Below are 21,169 nucleotides of genomic sequence, written 5' to 3'. Positions count from 1 at the left end.
CCTGCTTTATTCAGAGGTGGAACGTGCCGGCGAGCTTGTTTTTTGTTCCGATATCGTGCATGAATGAGCCACTCTATGAAAACGGTGTCAATGGCGACCTGAGGGAGATTTACATACAATTCTGATCTGTTCCATGCATAAAACAGCTGATTTACCCAGAGTGCCTTGCACTTCATTCAGCCGTGAACATTCCCAGTCAGAGACGTGGTTTGTCCTCAGTAACCCCCTTACTAAACACACATAGGTTCAGCCGATATCACACTTTCAACCTACCGTACAGCCCTTCCCCCACACACTTGGATCAGAGCTCCCACTCTATAATACATCAGAGAGACGGAGGATACAATATCCAAACTCCTCCACCATATCAGAGGCAAGAATTCATCCCACGATATGTGACTGCAGAGACATGTGTCTCCTCATTTTCCCCTGTCATTGTATTATCAGTGCCTTAATTGTGCAATACATCACAGGATCCTTAAATTTGTCGAGTCACCCAGAGTGTTAATATGCTAAATATCCTGCATGTTTCCCTCCGTTATCATGGCGGCAACTGACTCTGTGACTGATGCTTCCCTATGTCAAACACCTAATTGAATTGGCTGAAGGCACAGTTAGATAGCAGAGGCTCGGATTAGTCTGCATTCATCTTGACGGGCACAGGCCATTAGTCGTCAGGCACGAGAAACTGACTGACGGCACTTTTTACAGCCTCATTTATTGTTGCAATGAGTGAATGCCGGCAAAACCAAGCAGAAGGCACAATCCCCCCAGAAGGATTACCAAGGGTTGTCTCTGTGTCAAGAATTAAGTGTTTGGACATATTCTCCTCTCGACATCAAGTGTTTTTGCTTGTGATTGTGGCCTTGTGAATGCACGTGGCCTTGTTGATTCTGTCAGAGGAATGTGTCTCAATTTCACACCGTTTGCTCATAGTATTTTTTTTTCTCTATTGGAGGACTACAGCTGTCTTTGCAGTTCTCTTGAGTTGTCTTTCACCCACAGTGAAAGGGAGAACAATCTGCTCATGGTGTTTTTGCCATGTTAAGTCCTTAAACGTTCTGCACCATGACTTCCCCTCTCAGTGTGACTTGATGCCACACAGATTGTAAAAGGTTAAGAAGAGGGCTGTGAGTTAAGGGTGGTAAGAACTTTGATGTCTGAGTTTATCACCCATGATTGTAATGAGAGTAGAAAGAGCTGTAATAAAATGCGGCAGATCAGCTGGATGTAAATTAACTGCTATGGAGATGAACAAAGGTGCACTGCTGCTCTTTTAATATGGGCACAGCGAACAGGGATGCAATAAGAAGTGAGGAGAGAAAGACAGAGTGTGTATGAGAAGATAGATAGATAAATAGATAGATACTTTATTGATCCCGGGGGAAATTCAAGAGCTATCATAAGAGAAGCTGATGTGAAAACACCTCATAGTTAGAGCGAACGTCGTTGTTTGCGTTGAGTGCATTTACTTACCTTCTAAATGAGTCAGCTTCAGTATAAGCAATACTTTCATTGATAATTTCTTTTAGATCGAATATTTCAGGGTTTTCCTATCCTTCAAGAGGAGCCATGATCCTTTTTCTTGAAATTCTGTCCCTGTTCCTTTAAACCTTCAATTTTGACTCAAGATGGAAGATGTGATAAAGGACCTTCAGATTCATTGATTCTCCTTTTGTTATCCTTGAGAAGCTATCTATATAAACCCTGCTAATGAAATCAAAACTGATTCTTTTGTAAGCTCTGCAATATCAAAATTGCTGTATAGCCTACTGTTTCATGTCGATCGACTGATTTATGATGGAGAACACAGATTTAAGCTTGGTAAGCCGAAAAATCTTTGTATACCCAAAGCAAAATACATGAGCATAGTGATTGCAATCATATCTGCTGATGACATCTTGAACCTTAAAAACGTTGCCTTTGTAATCAGACTTTTTTTTTTTTCATAGGAACCTGGGAAAATCTGGGTTGCGTGTTTCCTGTTTGGGGCTTGGTGAGTACATGTAATTAGTATCACAAGCAAATGTCTGCTACTTTCTACAAGTGCAAACTTAACGGTCTGTGTGTGTGTGTGTGTGTGTGTGTGTGTGTAGGTAGGTGTGTGTGTGTGTGTGTGTGTGTGTGTGTGTGTCTGTATGTGTGGGTGTTCTGAGATGTGAGAATGTAGAGAAAAGCAGAAGGGGATATTCGTTGTATCATTTCCACCCAATCTCATGCATGTTTCATACGCATGGGGAGTCATGAGTAACAAAGAGGTTTCCAGAGTGTTAATATTTTCCCTGTTAATATTTAATCAATAGCACTGGTTTCAGCAAACAAGTTGTTCAATTATCTCACATATCCGAAGCAAATCATGAGGGTAAACACACTCATTCATCTTGATAGGCCTGATACATTTGGTTAATCTCTGGTGCCTGTGGGTGTGTTTTGGCCTCATATTTATATGAGCATGCGCTTGTGTGAAGTATTGAGGCTTGTTGGACGTGAAGTGTCACTGAAGGCACAGTACTCTGCTGCCGAGAAAATACTCAGGCGAAGCTAATGACAGAAAATCTGTAAATGACTTCTAATTATCTGTTTAGTGATTTTTTTTTAAAGAATTAACCACATCGCACTGAGCAGCAGGGAGGAATAATGGATTGTAAACCATCATTCAACTTAAAATAATTGGCTTCACGCCCCTTTATTGACAGTTACATTCCAGCATTAGTGCCTTTTAGAAAAACAATGATTTCTACTGGTTGCTTTTTTCAGTAAATGAGAGAAGAATAGATTTTTCTGTAGCGATATTAAAAGACAAGCTATTGCATCCATTGGCTCTCACACACTGCCATTCGACGGCAGGATACTTACCTGTTACGCCTCACATTCAAGTATCCTGCATGGAGGGACAAGGGTTGCTCAAGTTGTTTTACCACTGAGCCTCCATCAAAGGTTGTAATGGAGACATAATGGGGGAAAATGATAGCAATGTGTAATATCGGAGGAGCAGGGCGGATCAGTGCTGTGTGTTTTGGTGCACATCTATAAATGACTTATGTAGATTTCTGTATTTCTGTGTCTACATGTCATGATGAAATATTCAGGGAAGGGTTTATCATTTCGGGGAAGAAGGCATGTGTCCCTTTTTTAGACTTAAACTTAAAAGACTGATACCAATATTAAATCTGTGTGCTAAGCTATCACTCTTTTAGCTTGACTGGCATACTGGCTGGAAACAGGGGTGGGAGGTAGCTCTGACAAGGGGACTAATATGCTATTTTGTTGTTGAGTGAAGTATCCTGCAACCTGGCCAGCCAAAAATAACAGATGTGTTTGTACCAGCGATACGAATGCAACATAGCGTGTATTTAAAGATACTGATGTTACCTGCAGACATAAACAGCTGTTTCCCCACATTCCCAGCCGTCATTCTTATCCAAGTTTATCAGCATTGAAGACATCACTCAGCAAGAATGTAAATAACCTAAATTCTTAAATATTTTCCTTTAAAATTGTATATCAAATGATAAATAATGTGAAATATATGAAAATACGTTTTAAATGCCAGCTAAATACATCAGTGGGAAGGCTCCAGTAACATTATCCTAATGGTGCAAAACATTACACATTGACCAGCAGCCTATTCATGACTTCTTATTGGTGGAATATGACAACAAGGAGCATGACAGGATCAGCTAACGGAAGAGCATGATAATATTAATAAAAACTGCGTTAAGCTTATGCTGTTTGGAAAAACAGCTGCTGCAAATGCTTCCTTCTATATAAAGAATAACGATGTACTTCAATCATAGCAGTCTCTGTCTATGTGTGTGTGTGTGTGTGTGTGTGTGTGTGTATGCACAGTCGTGTGCAGTGAATCTGGGTGGACCTCACATAACCTGAGACTAATTCTCACTCCTGTTATAGAGGTGTTAAGTGATACTGCCAATAAGGCTATTACTTATCAAGTCTGTTTTAGCTTTTGACAGATGACAGGTGCTGTCTGTCAACTGATCAAGGCCGTTTGAGGCTTGAAAGAACGAGGAGAAGAAAGGTTAGAATAAAGAAAACGCCATGCTCCCAGGGGGTTCATCTCTAACAGAACTGTAGAAAATTAAATATTAAAAGCAGGAATTTGTAGAAATTAAATCAAAAAAATAACCAATGCAATACAGTGATTTTTGTTCCAGCATCCTCCTTCTGTGACATGAAAAATGATCATTTCATTTACAAGCAGTCAGAGCAGCATTTGTGTCCTTGTGGGTTTCTGTGTGCTACTGCCCCAAGTGACAGTATCAAAAGGTATAGTGAAATTTGAAAAATTACCCAAAAAATAACAATGAGATTTTTTTTTTTCACTTGACCATTGCTGGCGTGTACAAATGATGGTGAGCACAGGCTGGTTTGCTGTGACACTTTGTGTGCATTTGGCTACAGATTAAACAGCTTTGTCATTATTTTACATTAGTATGTGATGACAATATGCAGCTTGAGGCAGGACATGGTGAAGATCATTCTTGCAAAAGCCAACAAGAATTAATAAATGTATACAAGAATTCTGTACATCTGTTATGTCACTGCAAATATATATATCATAGTCTTACTTTAATCTGGAAAAGAAACCAGAGTTAGCCTGAACAGCACATGTAAGAAAGACAAAACCTTTAAAACTAGACAATATTTAAAAAAAAACATTTTTCTGTGTAACATTCTTTTCGATTACATTATCATCAGCATATAAATTGATTAAATTTGGATGGAAAAAATAATAATCTCCTTAGTTTGATTTGATTGAGCGATTTGTAAATGTGTTTAAATTATTAACCAAATAATACAGGAACAGAGTTACATACATTTATACTGATAAGACACTCTTTAAGTTATGTGCCCTATGTAGGGCAGTGCATCATGATTTATAAACAGAGTGCACCTGCAAGTAGTACATTTTGTCTGAGTGCACTTAAAGAAAGAACAGCTGTGCAGTGGCAAAGAGCACATGCAGTAGGTTGTGCAAATCCCTTCAGAACTTTATTGCATTTTATTTGTTCTATCCTTTAGTCAAATAAAAAGTTATTTAGAGGTAATAAACATTTTTACGAAGCTGTTTTTAAGCAGAAGAAACTCATTTGGCAAAAAAAAAACAGAAAACGTTTCTCTTTCAACAGTTAACCGTGACATTTGGCTGTGATGACTTTGGGACAGGGTCCTGTGTCCATGCCAAAATGTCAAAGTCATAATTTATGCAAAAATAAAATGATTTGGATGAGTGGTTTATATGCAAACTGTCTAGTAGGTTTTTCTTTTGTTTTGTTTTTTATCAAATGTTGTTTTTTTTTCTTCAACAGGCACATGGGTAACGTTTGGAGGTCAGATCTCTGATGAGGTAAGAGGCATCGTCAAATCTATCCCTTACATGTGAGGCAATATTATGGGTCATTATCTTAGGCCTCGCGAGTGATTTTAGTGGGGAATTTGTGAGAATTGCATGAGTCATTTAGGTTCAGTGTCAATTTTGCCCAAATCACAGCAGGCTGTGAACTCCCTGTTGGCTCTAACAAGGTCAAACAGTCAGCTCCTATTACTCTGTGTCACAAGTTATTAAGTGTAAGACTTCCTGCAGCGACTGGGACTATCTTACAAAAAAAGCAGGTACTGAAGATAGTAAGTGAACAACATTCTGACAAAATTCGCCTTCCCATGTATTGCCCTGAATAGACTGCAGGCACAAGAACTAGGTCAAAAAAGTCTGGGAAATATATTGAGCAGTAAACAACAAATCAGCTAGCAGCCTCTACAATTTTCCTGGTGATTTGTAGTTCAGCAGCAAACTGATTTACAACCCCTGAGTTTTTTCTGAGAATTACTTTACCCGTTCTTTTTGAAGTGTAATTCGAGGAATATTTATAGTCATGCCTCATCTCATGCTGAAGGCTATATTAACTTTTCTTGTCTGTGTTCAGGTGGCAGAGCAGCTGATGACCATCGCCTACGAGAGTGGGGTGAACCTGTTTGATACAGCAGAGGTCTACTCCGGGGGGAAGTAAGTGATGTCTACGATTTATTCTCTGTCTCATTTCTAAAGAGCGCTTTTTATGGTCTTGTCAGCTCTTTAATAGTCGGATGAGAAATGTTGATGTGCTTACTCCCACACCAGGAATTATTCACCAATCTTTTTTGCCTCACTGGGGATCCCCTTTTATGTGGGCAATTTAATCTAACCTTATAGACCTACACATTGTCTGGGTGAATAATATGGGACACGCTGCAGCAGTATGGGGATGAATATTAATCTCAGGCTTTCTGGTGAAATTTAGGCGTACAGTACAAGGCATTCATCCTTTATCTTGGACTAGTTCTGATTTTTAATTATGCATTCATGCTATAGATGTGTCGCCGATAATAGCCATGCATACATGTTCTTAGACAAAAGGCAACTTGATGGATAATCTCATGATCTCATTGTGTATTCTTATCTTTGTAGAGCAGAGATTATCCTGGGAAACATCATCAAGAAGAAGTGCTGGAGGTAAAGTACAGTCTCCGAAGATTTCAATGCTTTCAACTTGAGATGTGGGTTTACACAACTGCTAAATGTGTACAGGCAAATGACAAAATGTACCCAAATGTAATGTACATGCAAGCATCACATTACAACAATTCCTGTTTACGTTGGTGGAACCTGCAGGGGTTTACCTATTTACCAACTGAAGTGTTTGTGAAGTCAGGCTTTGTCATGTTGTGGAATAAAGACTGACTGCCATTTTTTAAATCAAATTTACTTCGATCTGTTTCAGGTTCTTTTGATCGTAATAAATAATTTATTTATGGATCTCACTGTCTGGTGTGAACAAAAAAGCCTTAACCACAGTACAATCTAAACGTGTGTACCCTTATCATTGTAGTTGTTAACATTTTAAGTTTTGTTGCAGTTTAAAGAGATGAAAGAATATAGTATTCTATGTTACGTTTTCGTTTGGCGGACCCCAAAATGCAGAGACATAAAAGACCCAAAAATAGTTTTAACAAAAGATATTTAATGTTCCAAGGGGAAAAACAAAAGAGAGCAGGCAGTGATGGCAGGGAGCTGGCTGGCTGGAAGATCCGGAAGACAGGGGACTCCCGACGAGTTGAACTCAAGCAGGTGGCACAACAGCAAGAACTAGAGATAAGAAAAAAACACAGTCAGTCCATAAAATCACCAAAACCAAAAGCACAAAATCCACAAGAGGCTACAAAAAACAATTTGCTGAGCGCAAACGTGACCACTACCGAACAAGACGGAATTATCTGGCAGAGTAGTGGAGTGCAAGCCAGGCTTTTATGGAGGAGTTGATGAGATTGAATCCAGGTGTGCCTCGTCTGCTGTATGGAGGAGCCAGCCACACCCCCTGCCACTCACATACCTGCAGAAGGAAGAAAACTAGGAGAGGGAGGGGGAGAAAAGACAACACAAAACTACACCAGAAAAACAAACTGAAACCTCACAATTTTATAAGACAAAAGGAGGAAGTTTACATCTGCATTTGCTAAGTGTTGAAAATGAGTTCATGAAATATATTTACATTGTTGTACAGTTCTGTTACACTCCTGTGTGCTGAGTGAAAAGCATTTCAATTTGTTTATGCTGATATATGTAGAAAAACACCTCATCTTAAATATTAAAGTAAATGTGGTATAGCATGTTAGCGTACTCAATGACAATATGAACTTATTGATGTTTCACATGCAAATTGTTTATCCTGCTTACCATCCTAGATTGGAATTGATTGTTATTAATTGATTGTTGATGTGAGAAAGATAAAGTAACTCTGCAACAAAGGAAGAGGCACATAGCTAATAGAATAACTAATTGGAATAGCAGCTATTTATTAATCATCACTGATTTACTAAAAGGAGCTCACAGAAAATTCTATTTATTTCAATAAATGTTGGTAAAACGTAATATATGCGTATTACTGTAACTCTCAGCTGAAATAGCAAACAGGTGCAAAACAGTGTTTCTCTGCTCTATACAGCAGTGATAACAAGACTCAGTTTAGGGGCTCTATTTTCTTCCCAATATATTGGCAATATTGGAAATATTGACCATCCAAGCAGGATTTATATGAGGGTTCTTGTTAGAGTTCAGAGAAAAGAGTTTCCCTCTGTGATTGCTCATAGAAGATACGTTTGACAAAGAAGTGTAGCAAATCTTGCCAGGATAGTAGGTCCCTGTATAATGCTTCATTATAAACAAAAGTGAATGTGATAAATTCTGCTCCCTGCAGAAAAAACAAACATACACACTTGTGTAATAATGTTTGCATATAGGCATGGACCTACTCACACACACATTTCCTTCAAAACATGTTTTGTCCTTTTGATGATGTGTCTGTCTGTCATCCATCAGGAGATCCAGCCTGGTGATCACCACAAAACTATACTGGGGTGGAAAGTAAGTGTGTATTCAGTCATGTGGGTTTTTGTACATGTGTGTATCTGTGTCCAGCATGTGTGCCTTCCTCAGAAGAGCTAGTTGGCCTCTAGCATCATAGCATAACATGGGATCAAACATTATGAAAAAAAAAGCCCCAAGGCTCACAGACACGAACGACACACTCAAAAATGACAACATTGCCATGTTATCAACCCATCATGCTTCCTTTTAAATCTTCCCCAGGCTTCTTGCCAACTTCTTCTGCTGTCACGCTGAAGGGATCTGCTCTCAATTTGCATTAAGCTGCTTTTACACACAGAACACTTTTTGCTCTGCTTAACTCGTCTTACTTGGTATTGGTGTAACTACTTTCTCTACTTGGTGTGCGTTTTTTTCACTTTAAGGAGGGTCAAACTGATTTTTGGTATTAGCTCAGGTCACTTGAAACCTATGTCAAAGCAAAACTAATAAAGGTACCAAATAATGTTCACAACTTCCGCTTTGGAAATCCAAAAGAGAATGGTTCCAAAAGTTGAGACAAGCTTTACCATCCAGACGAGACGATGCATGATTCATGATCACTCTGTTTCTGAAAGTTTTAAAGCTCTTACCTAAGGAAGAAGACAATCCCCAAGTGCTTTTACCTTCTTCTTCTGGCTTTCTTTGAGTATCTGATCTTGATCAGTTGAGTAGACCATGGGCAAGTTAAGCTCATCCTCAAACCATATCCTCAAGGTACCATATCAGTTATTTCCATAGTGAAAGGATTCAGAGATCAACTTTTTGACCCCTTTCTGACTAAGCTATGACTGATCCGTAAGCATCTTATCATACTTATATATTGTTGTACAGTCATGTCTTCAGAAGAAATTTGAATGAAAGGTATGAGGGCATTACAATAAGAAAGAGGGGCAGCATGTCTTCATGGGTTATTATAACCCATAAGCAGGCTGGGACCAGAGGCAGAAGAGAAAGGGTGAAATGAAGCAAAAATAAGACGGATAGTAGAAAGCTAAACAAGAGCAGAACAAGCAGAAAAGAACAGGAGGGGAAAATAGGCCATAAAAGAAAACGCAGGCATGAGGAAAATCTAAAATTGACTGAGTGAACACAGGTGAGCTCTCTTATAGATCGCTGAAGCATTGTAAGCACAGTTCTGCAGAGTATTGCTTTTTCATGTAGAGCCCAAAACTGGATTCTTTTGGATGACTTTCATCACTTTTATGAGAGTGATTTAAATGTCCATTTATTTATTGTAATCTATTTAAGCAATACCATAACTGACATATACCTGAATATATCCTAACTGTCCTATCTTTAACTAAACTCATACAAAAAGATAAACCTAGGTGTGCAGGAAGAGTATTGTTTTGTTAAAAGTCCAGCATTCACTGCCATCAACACATCACTTTGGATAATAACTAGGGCTGTCTTGGCTGGTATTGTGAAGGGGGTGGAAACCAGGTTGGAGTTCTTGAAAAAGTTGAGGGTGGACCTGAGCTATTGTTCAGGTATTTTGAATTGGTCTGAAGTTTGCCACAAAGTAGGGCTCTATGGCAGGTTTCTTGAGAATGGGAACAATTGCAGCTGTATCTGGACAGCTAATAGAGAGGACAGACTCAGGCTTTTACCAGCTGAGCAAGTACAAGATATCGCTGACAGGTAAAACATTTAGATTTCTGAATGATGCACATAACACCTCTGTTACTGCCTTCAAACAAAGCTTGAACTGCTTCTCCCTATGGTTAGCCCTCTGTGTGTGAGGTGTGACAGAAGCATCACAGTCCCGCTGTGAACTGGCAATGTAAAAAGAACTATGGATACATTCACTAAAAAAATGTTCCTTTTTTATCTTGTGGATGGTTTTTTGTGTGGACTGGGTTGAATTCAAGTTAAACCCAATACTCATTCATAAACAAGTCAAAGTACTCAGGCCGCACAGACGTGTGTCATTACATTCTCTTGTAAATCACTTGGCACCTCGACAGACAGTGAGAGCAAGCTCAAGAGTGTTTGCCCATCTCTAAGACAGTGCACAGTTTGGTCTATAGCTGCAGAGCATGGAGCTGGTGTTCTGCTTGTGAGGAATTTTGTGGGTAATTTGTTATACAGGCTCTTGTATGTTATTAAGTTCATGTGTGTTCAGACAACTGACTCTTTTTTCCCTCCTGTTGCAGAGCAGAGACAGAGAGAGGCCTCAACAGAAAACACATCATTGAAGGTAACAAGTCGATTTCCCTCTCCTCTGCTTTGTCCTTCACATCACCCCATCAGTCGCTGCACTCCCCTAATCTCCCTCTTTTTATCTCGTCTCCTCCCTGAATGTGCATTCTCTCCCCTCTTTGATATTTCTCAGTATTCACACCCAGGGGAATTTGGAAGTTGTATTTGCAAATTCTCCATCGAACCGCAACTAATGTTTTGTCTTTGCGGTTGTCTTATCTTAAGATGTGTGCTTCCAAGAGATGACATCATAGTACAGTACGCACATGAACAGCCACCTTAAACACACACACACACGCACACATTTCCAAAACAACGCTCCATCCAGTCCACAGCGCAATGCACCTCCTGCAGTGACTCAGCTCTCTCCCACATTATTAACATTCACAGCAGCCTCTGCCACTCCCCCCCCCCTTGAACAAGTGAGGAGGAATACAGTTGGAAAGGGCCAGAGGAGAAGGGCAGACGGGCAGAGGAATGAATAGGGGTATTGCTAAATAGCTAAAGCTAATTTGCATGTCCAGTTGATCGTGGTGTTTGTCGATGTGAGAAAGATACAGTAACGCTGCAACAAAGGATGGAGCCACACGGCTAATGGAATAACTAATTGGAATAGCAGCTAACTGAACTGAATATAAAGCCAACCACTGGCCATTTAGTGCATCATTTGACTAGTCAGGTGAATGTGATGAGGAGTCCAAACTTCACGAGCAGGGTTAGCACTGATCAACTTTAGAGTAATGTGCAAGAAAATGTCAAAATCTGTGGAGCATCCTGGAAGCACTTAAACTACTTTCCTCACAGCACAAAGAGTTCGTTTCCAATGTCATCATTTCAAAAAGGATTTCGAAGAACACATAATTGAATGCATTATTCACCACAGAGTGAATTATTTCCCATTAGAATAGCATCTGTTGTTCAACATCTTTTTACAGTTCCAAAAATAGATTGTCTTCATAGCCAGAAAACTCCAGCTAATCCACAGGACTGCAGGAAACTGCTCGAGATGACGGTGCAGGCTCCGATTGGGACCCATGTAATGGGTGTTTCTGGGATCGTGGGAGCTCAGATGACAGAGGGAGGAATAAGTGGTTGGCATGGTGGTGAGGAGAGCAAAACTCTCAGCTGGGATTAGCGGGCGGCATTGAAGCCTCTGGCACTAATCTGCCATGCACACTCACATACTCGAGAGCGCAAGAGTGTCTTTTGCCTTGTCTTCTTTACTCTGCTGTCCTCCTCTGTGACAGGCTCCTGTGTTCCCCTATCTTCTTTCATCTGTTCTCCTCATGTGAATGAGGAGTGATCTGCACACAATTGTTTTTATGTTTTCTCTTCCCTGTACAGTTTACTTATTTTCACTCCATACGATACGTAAAGCCAAGCAAGAGAGAAGGAGACGGGCGCAACCTTGATTTCCCCTGATCCCTCATTTTTCATAAATGCCTCTCCGCTTTGAAGTGTGTGTCAAAAAAAAGCATTCATTTATGTAACAAGGATAATAGTGTGAAAATGTGCAATGTTTTCCACAAAGATCTTCTTTCAAAGATTGTCTGCAGTAAGCATGACACAAAATAACCTTTAAAAAGGCCCCAATATATCCTTCATACCACTTCTCATTGTAAATAAAGGAAAATAAGCTATTTCTGCATAATAATGGTGGCATAGCTGCCTGGAAGAGACGACTACACTTGCTGTGTTTAAAAAAATATGAATCTATGAATGAAGTTGTGTTAAGGGTGAGAAATTACACATGTGAGAAAGGAACCTGCAGTTTGTATTTGAACCATAGTCGCCCGCTTGGAGGATTACAGCCTCCACAGATGCATGCACAAACCACTCTTTTACCGCCATCCCATTATTATGACATAATGACATGAATCAAGTCAGTCAAAACATTTTGTAGTTTATGGTCTTGTTAACAAAATCTGCTTCATATAACTGAAGCATGTTTTCCAGATCGTAACACATTTTCAAACCAAGGTGATTAACCTGTTAAACTAAGTAAAATAGCAGCTCTCTATTCCAAATGGTCGCAATGTTTATTACACAAGAAATCTCTCCTTCATGAAAAAAATACTTTTTCAATCATATCATATAACACAAAATTGTCCTGCATATCCTGTGCAAACAATGCATAACTTTTGGTCCTATGACCGTGACCCCTGCTGGGTAAGCCAGACAGAATATGACAACACAGCATCACGTGTTTGCGGGATCAAAAGATGTGGCAGGAACACTGCAGCTGGCAGGCGTTGAGTCACATTTGTTCAGCTGTCACTTTGCCATAGTAACAAACATGTTGACTTTAAATCCCCAAAGATCCAGTTCACCCTAGTTTTCATGTTACTGTAATCCACATTAAGAAAAATAATTTTTAGTAGTAATAGTGTGCTTGAAAATGTTTTTTTTTATACAATAAAAAAATCCATCCCACATAATTTTAAGAATCAGGACCGTGTCAAGCATGTCCAAGAATAGTTTGATTTTATATTCACCTCCTGTTTGCTTCCATGTTGCTTGTTTGACTTGTAACTGGAACCCAGTTTTCAGGTGTGACATCATTCCCAGCTCCAAGATCTCCAACACTTAAATTGTGCTGCAAGCACTGCAACTTAAGTGTAGCATATGTATAATACAGGAGAAAGTAGGAAGTCACACTTTCTCTGCAGATTCAGGCCAATGTGTCTATGTCTAAAGTGCTCAAGGGAAAAGATTTTCAACTTGGGAGCATATGAGAAATGTATGTCAATTACTCAAATTGGTCCACTATATGAGTAGGGATGTATGAGTTCTAGAGATCCCTTTCTAGTGTATCAAAACGTCCTTTTGGATTCAATACTTTTTGGAGTCATGATGGGTTTTTTGGTGGGGTGATTGACACATTTTTTACAAATATTAAAAAAGACAACAGGGCTCATGATACCTACCAACTTACCGTCACTGTGTTTTTCTCTTCAGGTTTAAAGGGCTCCCTCCAGAGGATGCAACTTGAGTATGTGGATGTGGTTTTTGCAAACCGGCCAGACAGCAACACCCCCATGGAAGGTGAGTGATTGGCCAGCCATACCCCTGGGGAAACTTGTGGAGGGTCGGGGCAGGGACAATGCATGTTGTTCTGTAATATGAGAAGGTGAGAAATACTTACAAGACCGCAGCCCACACCGGACTGTTGACCTTTGCCTTTGACTTAAGGGGATTGTCTCCCTCTGACACACACAGACAGATATTTCAAGTTGTCTGACAATCTTGCCTCATCTCTTGTCCTCTATTTTTGTCTCCAACTTTCCCTGTGTTTTTCTCTTTGTCTCTTTGGGATCATTGTGTTTCCAGAGGGTCTCTGAGCTGCACCCGCTTCCAGCCCTCCATGTTCTTTAGAAGCAGGATTATCTGGCCCCCCCGGGGGATGCTGGTGTATTTTTGGGCTGGTCTCACTACATACAAGGCGTACTGTGTGCTCTATTCGTTCTACACAGTAGTGCTGCCTTTCCCACTCATCCACCTTATGTCACCATTCATTTCCTATTAATACCTCTAGTTTTGTTCTAAACAACTTCTTTCTTGTGATGTGGTCCAAACATACAGTATATCTTCATCTATTCTGTCAACCATCGTCCACAGGTAGTGTTTGGCTAAGAGGAGTTAGTCTCTCTGGGCTGTCTAAAATAAGTTCCAGTCATTCCTCTTTGCCCCAGTACTTCCTCTTCTGTAAACCAGCAGACTTTGGATTGGATTGCCTTCAGTGGTAGTACTGGTGACTGGCAGACCTGACGGCATACTTAACTACAAACTGTTTAGTTAGTTGTCTCTGCAGATAAAGTCCCTTCTCAATTGTCAACTGATGTTAAGAAGAAGCCTCATCATAATGCGAGATTGATTGATTCAGGGACTCGCATTATAATGATAAAAATAACAAAGAAAGATGTCAGATACAAAAACAGACAAGTGTTGTTGTTTTCATTGGCTTATGAGCAAAACACATTGTTCACATCTTCTTCATCCTTCATTACAGATATGCAAGGCCACGGTCATATATCACTGAGTAGAAGGTCAATGGCTTGAAACAACCACGGTGCAGGTTCAGACTTACAGGAAGTAGTGCATCCAAATCTTTTTATTCATTGGCAGATCTCTATACAGATCGACCATGCATTTACAAACAGTGTGACACCAATATTTTCACGCATTTTCCATTAAAGAAAATGATGTTAAGCTAGCTAACAGGTGTGTGTCTATGTGTATGCGAATACCAATTCTGCTGTGTATACCTTTTTTATGTGGTGTCTGTTTGTCCTTGTGACTTTAATTCCATCCGACGTTCTGTGAGACGTGTCCCCTTGGGGACTAAGAAAAGTGATGTCATGGATGCAAAGTCTCCCTTTGTTACCATCACATTTCTTTTCTGTCCAGTTATTCTTCTCTTGTGTTTCTCTTTTTCTCCCCTGACAACAAAGTCTTGACTTGCTTTGTCTTTTAGCTTATACCAAGTGGTATCCAGCAGAAATATTGCCAACATACTTTACAAATATCAAACTTCATGGTCTCTCTCTTGTTTTCTGTTGACTCTTTTCTACAGCTTTTTACTCATAGAGACGACACTTACAGTAATCAGACTGGATTTTGTTTAAGCGGGAATAACCCATTTCATTGACTTTCCCTCAGGATCAATAATCTATCTATCTATCGATCTATCTATCTAAACCTAGCTGGAGTTCCATCTCGCATGTTGCAAGTGTATGCTCGATCAGTTTGTGTAAGCCTTTAAATTGTCGGAAATATGATGAGAATGATGCAGTAAATTGAACCAATTTAATCACAAAATATAAAAACCCCCAGGACAGAGTGACTAAAGATAGAACACACATGCTTAGTGAAAGAGCCGATATGAGAACAATAAATAGACTTTATTATAATCCCCCCCAGTCAAGAGATTTTCACCGGAGAGCAAATGAAATTGTAATGCCATATCATCGTGAACACAAAACCAGAGCCACGCAGTCGGGACATTCCTTCAAGTGGCATAATGTCTCAGTGCTTCAATGCTTATCTTCCTTTCTGCTTCATATTCAAAACCTTCATTCCCAAAATCACAGAAAAGGCTTCATCCAAAAATGAAAACCTGTGTGACCTATTGATCTCCACACTCTCCAAATGCATAATAAAGATTAAGATGAGTGCCTTCCTGTAGATTAACTCTCACAAAGACACTTATTATAACAAAGGGTTGAGAATGGGATACCTACTGGTCCAATCCTGATTCAGCGGCATGTTGTTGCTGCTTTGAGAGGCTTCAAGGACAGGCTGATATTGGTAAGCCAGCAGTCTGAAATGTTACAGCAGTCAACTTGTGCAAATACCATGAACAAGATCTAGCTCACATTTCATGAATCCATCTAATTTGATATACTTTCCATTATATATTAGAATATATTATATAGAATATATTATTCCTTGTTTATTTAATCTGCATACACATTTAAAGGGACATTCTGATATTTTAGGCTCAGTAACTTCTTTGAGTCTGACAAAAAACTTAGAAGACTTGCATTTTACATTTTTGGACTGATTGTCATTCTATCCAATGAGCCCAGTTTGAAATAAGGTGACTGTGCCAATTACTATGAAAAGTTATGTGTGTGATGTAGAAATACAAGTAGGCAGATTTTGCTGACGTTAAATAGAGCCAGAAGTGACCCTATTAGGAAGACAGGCTGGATACCCAATGTTAAATTTTCTTACCTGTCGGCTTATAAATCACAGATAGGTACACCCTAAAGCACACCCTGGTTTATTCTCAATTTTTCTCTAAATGACTATTAGCTAGAAAAGTACATCATGTAAGAACATTAAAGTCACCCCTGCTAGGCTAGCCATAAAGAACAAACCAAATGGCGTATTTCTATAGGCCAACCCAGAGTGGATTTTGGATCCTTGCAGAGAATAAGCTGAATAAGCTTCTGATGCATAGGCTTTTACTCAGCAGGACAATCTTCACAAATGAACACGATTGTTCAAATTTCTACCCACAAACCCATTTAAAATCCCCCATTGAGTTTGAGAGGAGAGGACCCATGGCGCTCAAATGCCAACTTACTTCCGGCTTTGAGGACTATTTCCTGTGGTGCTGTATTATAGGTTTCCTGCACTTCAGTAAACTAGTGGCCATGTTCACTTTCCAATTTCCCTGTTTTTCCTAGCTTTTGTGCAAAGCCTCAGCTACATGCATACTGTACATACAGTGTTTGAATATTTTCACACCTTCATTGTCCACCACTCTCATATGTTGGTCGGCACCACAAAAAAAAGGTAAATGTTTGCCCGACGTGCACACATGTCCGTGTGCATGTGCCCACAACTACTCCCACACCATCCTCCTTGAAAAGCTGCAGTGGGTTTTTGTGAGTGGGGTGTTGTTGGTGTGTGCTCCAAATCTCACCCCAGCACCCAACCAGTGTGGCTCCGTCTGTTGTGTGCATTGATGACTCACCATGGACTCATGGAGAGGAACTTTATGTTAACATTGGCCTGTAGGGGAGCCCGGATGTTGCTATGAATCAAGGTGTCATAGTCCCCTCCTGGCCTTTATTTGGATTATTCATATATTCACAAACTAATTTGAACCGTGTGCCTCAGAGGATTCCGCTTGGTTGACAGTTTTTCCTTCTGTCCAAATCCCTCTCTCCCTGCCTCCCTCTCTCCCTTTTGGAGCAGATGTACTGTTATTCCTCTACCCTCGCACCTGCCTCACCCACACGCACACTTGCTCTCTGTCTCTCACAGAGCTACAATTTGGTCCACAGAGAAACCCCGATGAAGAAAGAATTGTTCTTTTTTTAATCACAATCTGCTGTGCTCTCATCTCTGCTCCCTTATCCGCTACATATTTTGCCTGAAGAATTTGCGTCTTTGCAACAGCAGCTGTTTCATTAATGCATTTTAAGTGCAATTACAAACTGAGAGATCGCATGAAACACTTTATCATGTTGTTGTTTTCCGCAGTAATTAGAGAGTTTGTGCACTGCATACAGCAGAAACCCATTAAAAGTAATAGCTGTATTACCTCCACCTTTTCCATTCTAAAACCTTACATGAATAAAGAAATTACATTTACTGTTCCACCAACTGATTCTTCCTTGCAGGATCCATAGGTACAACTACACAAACCTCTAAAGGCCACTGTGCTGGCTGACTTCTACCCCCACAGTTATAACTTGCTATGATTTGTTCTGCTGCACAAGCAAGCAACACTCTGCTAAGGTTGACCGAGTCTTTTCATTTAACCCCTGAAGCATTTGGCTGCATAAAGTCGTCTGATCCGAGCGAAGAAAATCTGCTTACACAAGAGTTTAAAAGACACAAGCCTTTAAATAAAAACAAAAAAACAACATACACAGGCAGAATCTATTTAACGCACCATAGGTTTTTTAATAAAAGGTTTATCCAATGTAATATGGGCTTACTCCATCATGTCCATAATAAATTTCATTTTTTAATTAAAATAACTGATCGATATTCTTTTCAGAGTATTTTTGTGTATAAAATGAACACAATGAAGAAGTTAAAAGGTTGCATATCTTCCTAAATACAGGCAACGTTTAAAAGTAGTTTTTTTCCTGTTAGTTATATAAAAGATGTACTTGTGGCGCCATCCTCTGTTAAATAATGTACTACTCTCTACAATTTTGTTTTGCAGAGATAGTAAGAGCAATGACACACGTCATTAACCAGGGTATGTCCATGTACTGGGGGACATCTCGATGGTCCGCCATGGAAATAATGGTGAGTGATTTTTGGGGGGTCATCTAACTATCTGTACGTTTCCTCCTTAGCAAAGTTCTCAGGCCTGTATAAACATTTATCCTTAATGATATTGGTTAAGGGGGCATATCATAAAATCTAAATAAGCCAATATGTTAAAACCTGTTTTGTCACAGTCAGAAAACTTCAAATGTAAAGGTCAGTGTTTGACTAAGTTTCCTAATGACATGAAATGTTTCCCCTGCTTTTCTTCCTTCTTTGTATTGATTTAGGAAGCATACTCTGTAGCCAGACAGTTTAATCTAATCCCACCAGTGTGTGAGCAGGCAGAGTATCACTTCTTCCAGAGGGACAAAGTGGAAACCCAGCTGCCAGAGCTCTATCATAAGATAGGTAAGTTTATGGTGAACTTATTAGATTTAAGGTTGTGATAGATTTGTGCGTTTGCTAAGTAGTCAATGTTGATTCTCAGGTGTGGGTGTGGTTTCTTGGTCCCCTTTGGCGTGTGGAATTATCACTGGAAAGTATGAAAATGGTGTTCCCGACTCCTCCAGAGCATCAATGAAGGTACAGATTAAAAGTCTATGTTCCAAACCTTTAAGAGAGTAAATGCTAGACTATGAAACATAAGGTGGCTCGTTTTTGTTCTGCCTGATTTCAATGAATTATCCCTATACTCATCACTTTTTCTTATTCTTCTAGCCATACCAGTGGTTGAGAGAGAAGATAATGAGTGAAGATGGGAGAAAACAACAAGCCAAGCTAAAGGAACTGGCTCATATTGCAGAGAAGCTTGGATGTACTTTACCGCAACTAGCCATAGGTATGAGGGACAGCATGCAGAGTCTCAACCTTCCTTTCCTCTCAATGCAAACTCTATACTTTCTTTAAACATTGTAAGAGACCACCATGTCACAGAAAAAAAAATGTCTTCCTTTCCCCAATTTACAGCCTGGTGCCTGAGAAATGAAGGAGTGAGCTCAGTGCTGCTGGGATCCTCCAATCCAACACAGCTAACAGAGAACCTGGGAGCCATTCAGGTAGAACAAGAGCACACTATAATGAATTTTATATACATACATACATACATACATACATACATACATACATACATACATACATACATACATACATACATACATACATAAGTATGTATGTATATTAATTGTATACAAATCGTATATAAATCTGTAAGTGTCGTCCTAAATCGTTTGGTCTAATGAAACAGCATAATTGTGTATCATTCTTTGTTTTGTGCAGGTAATTCCAAAGATGACAGCTGGCATCGCCTCTGAAGTTGATCATATACTAGGAAATCGTCCCCACAGTAAAAAGGACTATCATCATTAAAAGGGACTGATGTTTTAGTGAACTATGCTCAAACAGCTTCTCAAAGCTCACTCCTCACAGCCATGGCACCATAAGTGCGTGCCCAACTCTGCTTGTGTGAGCGTATGACTGTATGTGTGACTGTGTAAAGTGCTCTGCTTGGCTCCTCGTCTGTATGAAGATCAACCAGTACTCATTATTGTAGGATGAGCTACTTGACAAAACATGCATGCAACAGCTATAGCATCCAGCCAATGGACTGAACGACAGTTAAAAGATGCATCAAGATGATTTTTATGGAGTGAAATCTCTGCTGCTCTGAGAAATAAAAAGAACCAAAAGGGTAGAATAAGGGGAAAAGTTTACTGTTAGCTCAAACTGGTTGAAACCTGCAGGAGCAAGAACATCATGTTCTCTTTGATAAGGGTGTCCTTGTATTAAAAAATAGATAGATATAGATACTTTATTGATCCCAAGGGAAATTCAAACAGAACATAGAGGTACTTATGTCCAGGTGTCACATAGGCTCGAAGCAGTAAATACCCAGAAAAAATGTGATGTATCAAAATGTACCCAATGTCCAAGGAATCAATCTTATTAGTTGTTTGTGCTGTAGAAAAAATGTGCAATTGGACTTGGCCTTGGCAGATTGGATGATTTGCTAACATTTCCCATTGCAGCTGGAGCTGAGCTGTCAATGTGATGAATCATTTCAGTGTTGGATGAACTGAAATTCTGTTCACAATGCTGTTGCTATACCAAGAGAGCTAAATTAAACTAGAATTATGTTTCCAAACATCTGTACTGACTGTTACATATTTTCCTTAATAAGCAGCTATGTTAAAATGAGCTTATCTTCTCCTCCCGTCGTATTTTCTTTCTTTTTCACTTATGCAAAAGTACAACACAGTGTACTTCCCAATTAGCCTATAAGCCTTTAACCCTTTTTTATTTAGACTATGCCAGCCTGTCTGTCAGTTTCAATAATGTCTGATTTATTTCCTTTTGGTCTGTGTTGTGGCTAAAAGGTTTGTCTAGTTAAAGTTGTGGAGATTATCCCTCTGAGTGGGAGCTTGTGGATTTAAAAATAAAGCCATGTAGCCAATAAAGACTGAGAAAATCACTCCATATGGACCCCTGCAGTCATTGTACCTGAAACTCAGTTATAGCTCTAACCCAATTTTTCCTGGATTACAGTTTTGCATTATGAGATTGTCTCTCTTGAGTTCTGTCAATAAAAAATGTATTTCAGTGTTGTTCCTTAGATTTGTACATGCAAATAAAGAGCTTATGATTCTCATGTGATATGCTTAAAAGATCCATGCGTTTTTTCCCCATCAACATCATGTCTATATTGTAATTTTTCTGCCCCTTACAAAATGAATAAAAAAAATAGAGATTAATTATTGGCAGCATGATTTTCATAAACCTCAAAACGTCAAATCAGAAAACCCTCTGCTG

General features: G+C 39.5%; 1 protein-coding gene across 4 annotated transcripts in view; it reads left to right on the top strand.

Annotated features, from left to right (window-relative positions):
* kcnab1b (potassium voltage-gated channel subfamily A regulatory beta subunit 1b) overlaps positions 1-20,474 on the top strand; it is a 35,623-nt gene extending 15,149 nt beyond the window's left edge. For all 4 annotated transcript variants that reach the window (XM_079347374.1, XM_079347375.1, XM_079347376.1 and 1 more), the window contains 13 exons: positions 1,953-1,996; positions 5,331-5,368; positions 5,946-6,025; positions 6,467-6,511; positions 8,375-8,419; positions 10,579-10,622; positions 13,583-13,669; positions 18,315-18,400; positions 18,652-18,772; positions 18,852-18,946; positions 19,082-19,202; positions 19,331-19,419; positions 19,640-20,474. In XM_079347374.1, the coding sequence (XP_079203500.1) occupies positions 1,953-1,996; positions 5,331-5,368; positions 5,946-6,025; positions 6,467-6,511; positions 8,375-8,419; positions 10,579-10,622; positions 13,583-13,669; positions 18,315-18,400; positions 18,652-18,772; positions 18,852-18,946; positions 19,082-19,202; positions 19,331-19,419; positions 19,640-19,729 (985 nt within the window). In that variant the 3' untranslated portion in view covers positions 19,730-20,474. The remainder of the gene's footprint in view (positions 1-1,952; positions 1,997-5,330; positions 5,369-5,945; positions 6,026-6,466; positions 6,512-8,374; positions 8,420-10,578; positions 10,623-13,582; positions 13,670-18,314; positions 18,401-18,651; positions 18,773-18,851; positions 18,947-19,081; positions 19,203-19,330; positions 19,420-19,639) is intronic.
* The last annotated feature ends 695 nt before the right edge of the window (positions 20,475-21,169 follow it).

Source organism: Symphodus melops, assembly GCF_947650265.1.
Source record: "Symphodus melops genome assembly, chromosome: 7".
Lineage (NCBI taxonomy): Eukaryota > Metazoa > Chordata > Actinopteri > Labriformes > Labridae > Symphodus > Symphodus melops.
This window is presented reverse-complemented; position numbering and strand designations above follow the sequence as displayed.